General features: G+C 44.0%; 1 protein-coding gene across 1 annotated transcript; it reads left to right on the top strand.

Annotated features, from left to right (window-relative positions):
• The first annotated feature begins 309 nt into the window (after positions 1–309).
• LOC120110671 lies at positions 310–1,351 on the top strand. The gene is made up of 3 exons (XM_039126254.1): positions 310–465; positions 540–840; positions 950–1,351. The coding sequence occupies exons 1-3, from the start codon at positions 310–312 to the stop codon at positions 1,015–1,017; spliced, it is 525 nt and encodes a 174-aa protein (XP_038982182.1). The 3' UTR covers positions 1,018–1,351.
• The last annotated feature ends 995 nt before the right edge of the window (positions 1,352–2,346 follow it).

The raw sequence follows: 2,346 nt of genomic DNA, 5'->3' as shown, positions 1-2,346 counted from the left end.
AAACCTGAAAATCTTTCTGCATCCACTACAATAATAAAGGGTTTTGGCGACTCTATATTGCCGACGCTACAAAAAAGCGTCGGCAAATTTTTTTCTTGCAACGGTAACTGTCGACGCTTGTGGAAAGCGTTGGTAAAAAAACGTTCCGCCGACGCTTTTAAGCGTCGGCGTAGGAAAAAAATACGACGACGCTTATAAGCGTCGTCGGACTTCACTCCTCCCCTCCACAAAACCCCATCGACCCCCTCCCTCCATAGCCCACAGTCCGGTTCTTGAGCTCCAAGAGCCGACCTCCCAAAGATTTTGCGGATGGAGGTGGGCTGCCTTCTTCTCTTTCAAACCCTCTCCTCTCCTCTCATTCGCCCTCCTCTCCGTCGCCATTCCTGGCCAGTCCCGTCCTCGCCTCTCCTTAGAGCCTCCTCTTCCCCTCCGCCTATTCCCTCTCCTCCCTCGGCTTATCCTCAGGTACGCAGCCGTACCCTCCTCTCTTCTCCTCTCTCATCTCTCTTCTTCTATAACTTGGTTTCTTTGGTGCGAAGGGGGCTTACAGAGGCCCGAAACCCCGGCGGGATTTGGTAGGCGACTGGGTCTCCAACAACGATGGGTTCGTCCGGAGCTTGCCCATCTTCGTGGGCGGCCTCTCCTTGCTCGCTGTCCTCCTTAACCGCGCCTTCTCCGGCATCGCCCCCGAGTTCTTGAACGACGACGGCGACGAGATGAGGGTTCTGAGCTCCACCGCCCCATCCTCCACTCCCTTCCTTCATCGCCGTCTTTTTTCTAGAATCGAATCAAAGCTGCACACGGTCTCTCTTGGCCTCTCTTTCCCCATCTGTTCTTGTTGTAAGTACTCCAGCTCTAATTTCCCTTCCCCTAGTCGCCACGCTTGATTTTTCTCTCGATCTGTTTGCAATGGAAAGAAAACCTGATGCTCGTTTCCTTCTAATCTCAGGGTTTCTCTCTCTCCTTCGGAGGGAAATTACATGTGCCGAATTGTGGTTTTCGTTCGTTCGGGAGTGATTTCTCTGGAGATGGTTCCGTCTATCATCCGGAAAGGTATATCTTCCAATTGATGCTTCTATGGTTCCTTTTTTTTTTCACTTTTCCTTGTATTTGTGGTATTTTGGCACATGGAAAATTTGTAATCTTGTCAGTGTTTCTGTTCTTGGTTTTTGCTTATTGGAATTAGGGTTTGTTTTTGGTTCTTTTTGTTCTTGAACCATTTCGTATATGTTGTATATTGATGCAGTGCACATATTTTAGGGCACGAAAGCAACCATTACCTCGCATTCTTTTCTTTATCATGTTCTTGATGGTTGGTATATCTTTTCCCCTCTGTTCTTGTTTTTTTCTGAATAAAATAAACGTGTTAATTGTCCCCATATGGTGGCCTTCATATCTCAAGCTTAGTAATTAGGGTGGCACTACTTGTAGAGTCAGAATTTGATAAATAAGGTGGGTGAAAAGAGTTTTAAGTGAGTGCATTTTCAAATCAATACTGCATTTTCAGGAAGTGAGTATCGGGAAATCCTTCCCATTTTTTGCAGTGAGTGGAAGCAGTGATGTGGTGAACTTAAGAAGCAAGAGGAAAGGGGTGTTCTGTTGATGTTAAAGAATTTTGACTTCAGTGCTGTTAAGTTGATTCCCATCATGTGTGATTTTTTTTTCTTTCTAACAGTTCAAATGATTTTTCTTATAATACCAAATTTGCCTGGCCAATGATGCAACCTTTAACTGTTGTCTGTGTAAACTTATTTCAGGGTGTTGGTTTGAGAGGGTTGACTAGCAAAAGGCATATGAAGATACTATTGAGATGGATGAGGGAGAGGCAGAAGCTGCGGTTAATCTGTAATCATGATGGATCTCACAAGCAATTCCTCTATACTACCTGGTTTACCAATCCCAAAACCATGCCCCCGAGGCCGAGAAAGGGAACTTCAGAGCCATGACTGAATAGAATTTGAAGAAAGTTCCTATGCAGGCTCTCCAAATCAGTTTTGTGATAATTGCAATTGATCACCCTTTCAGCATGTACAACTTGATTTGCAGTATCAGAAAATATCATTGCTGCTGCCGTATCCATCAAATGGCCAAGTTAAATTATTGGTAGAGGATGATTTCTGTACATCCTTTTTTTTTGCTTGTTCAGAATAATTTAAATCTTGTTCTCTACATAGAAAGTCATCAGAAGGACTCTTTCATTACCTTTTGATTTTCTCAAAGTACGTTGAAGATGACTCTCCAAACAGGTATTTTCAGTTCAGTAGGCAGATCTTAGAAAGCCTAGGCTTTGGCTCTTCCACCAAAAGAAAAAGAAGAAAATGTCACATCTCTAACATTGTGTGGGAT

This window comes from Phoenix dactylifera, chromosome 4, assembly GCF_009389715.1.
Source record: "Phoenix dactylifera cultivar Barhee BC4 chromosome 4, palm_55x_up_171113_PBpolish2nd_filt_p, whole genome shotgun sequence".
Classification (NCBI taxonomy): Eukaryota; Viridiplantae; Streptophyta; class Magnoliopsida; order Arecales; family Arecaceae; genus Phoenix; species Phoenix dactylifera.
The sequence above is the reverse complement of the archived record's forward strand: the minus strand, read 5'-3'. Positions and strand labels throughout refer to the sequence as shown.

Excerpts from the sequence above, each read along its gene's own strand:
- LOC120110671 (XM_039126254.1), top strand. The coding sequence starts at position 310 with ATGGAGGTGGGCTGCCTTCTTCTCTTTCAAACCCTCTCCTCTCCTCTC. Across the intron at positions 466-539 it reads CTCCCTCGGCTTATCCTCAG|GGGGCTTACAGAGGCCCGAA; the intron begins GTACGCAGCCGT and ends TTTGGTGCGAAG. Across the intron at positions 841-949 it reads TTTCCCCATCTGTTCTTGTT|GGTTTCTCTCTCTCCTTCGG; the intron begins GTAAGTACTCCA and ends TTCTAATCTCAG.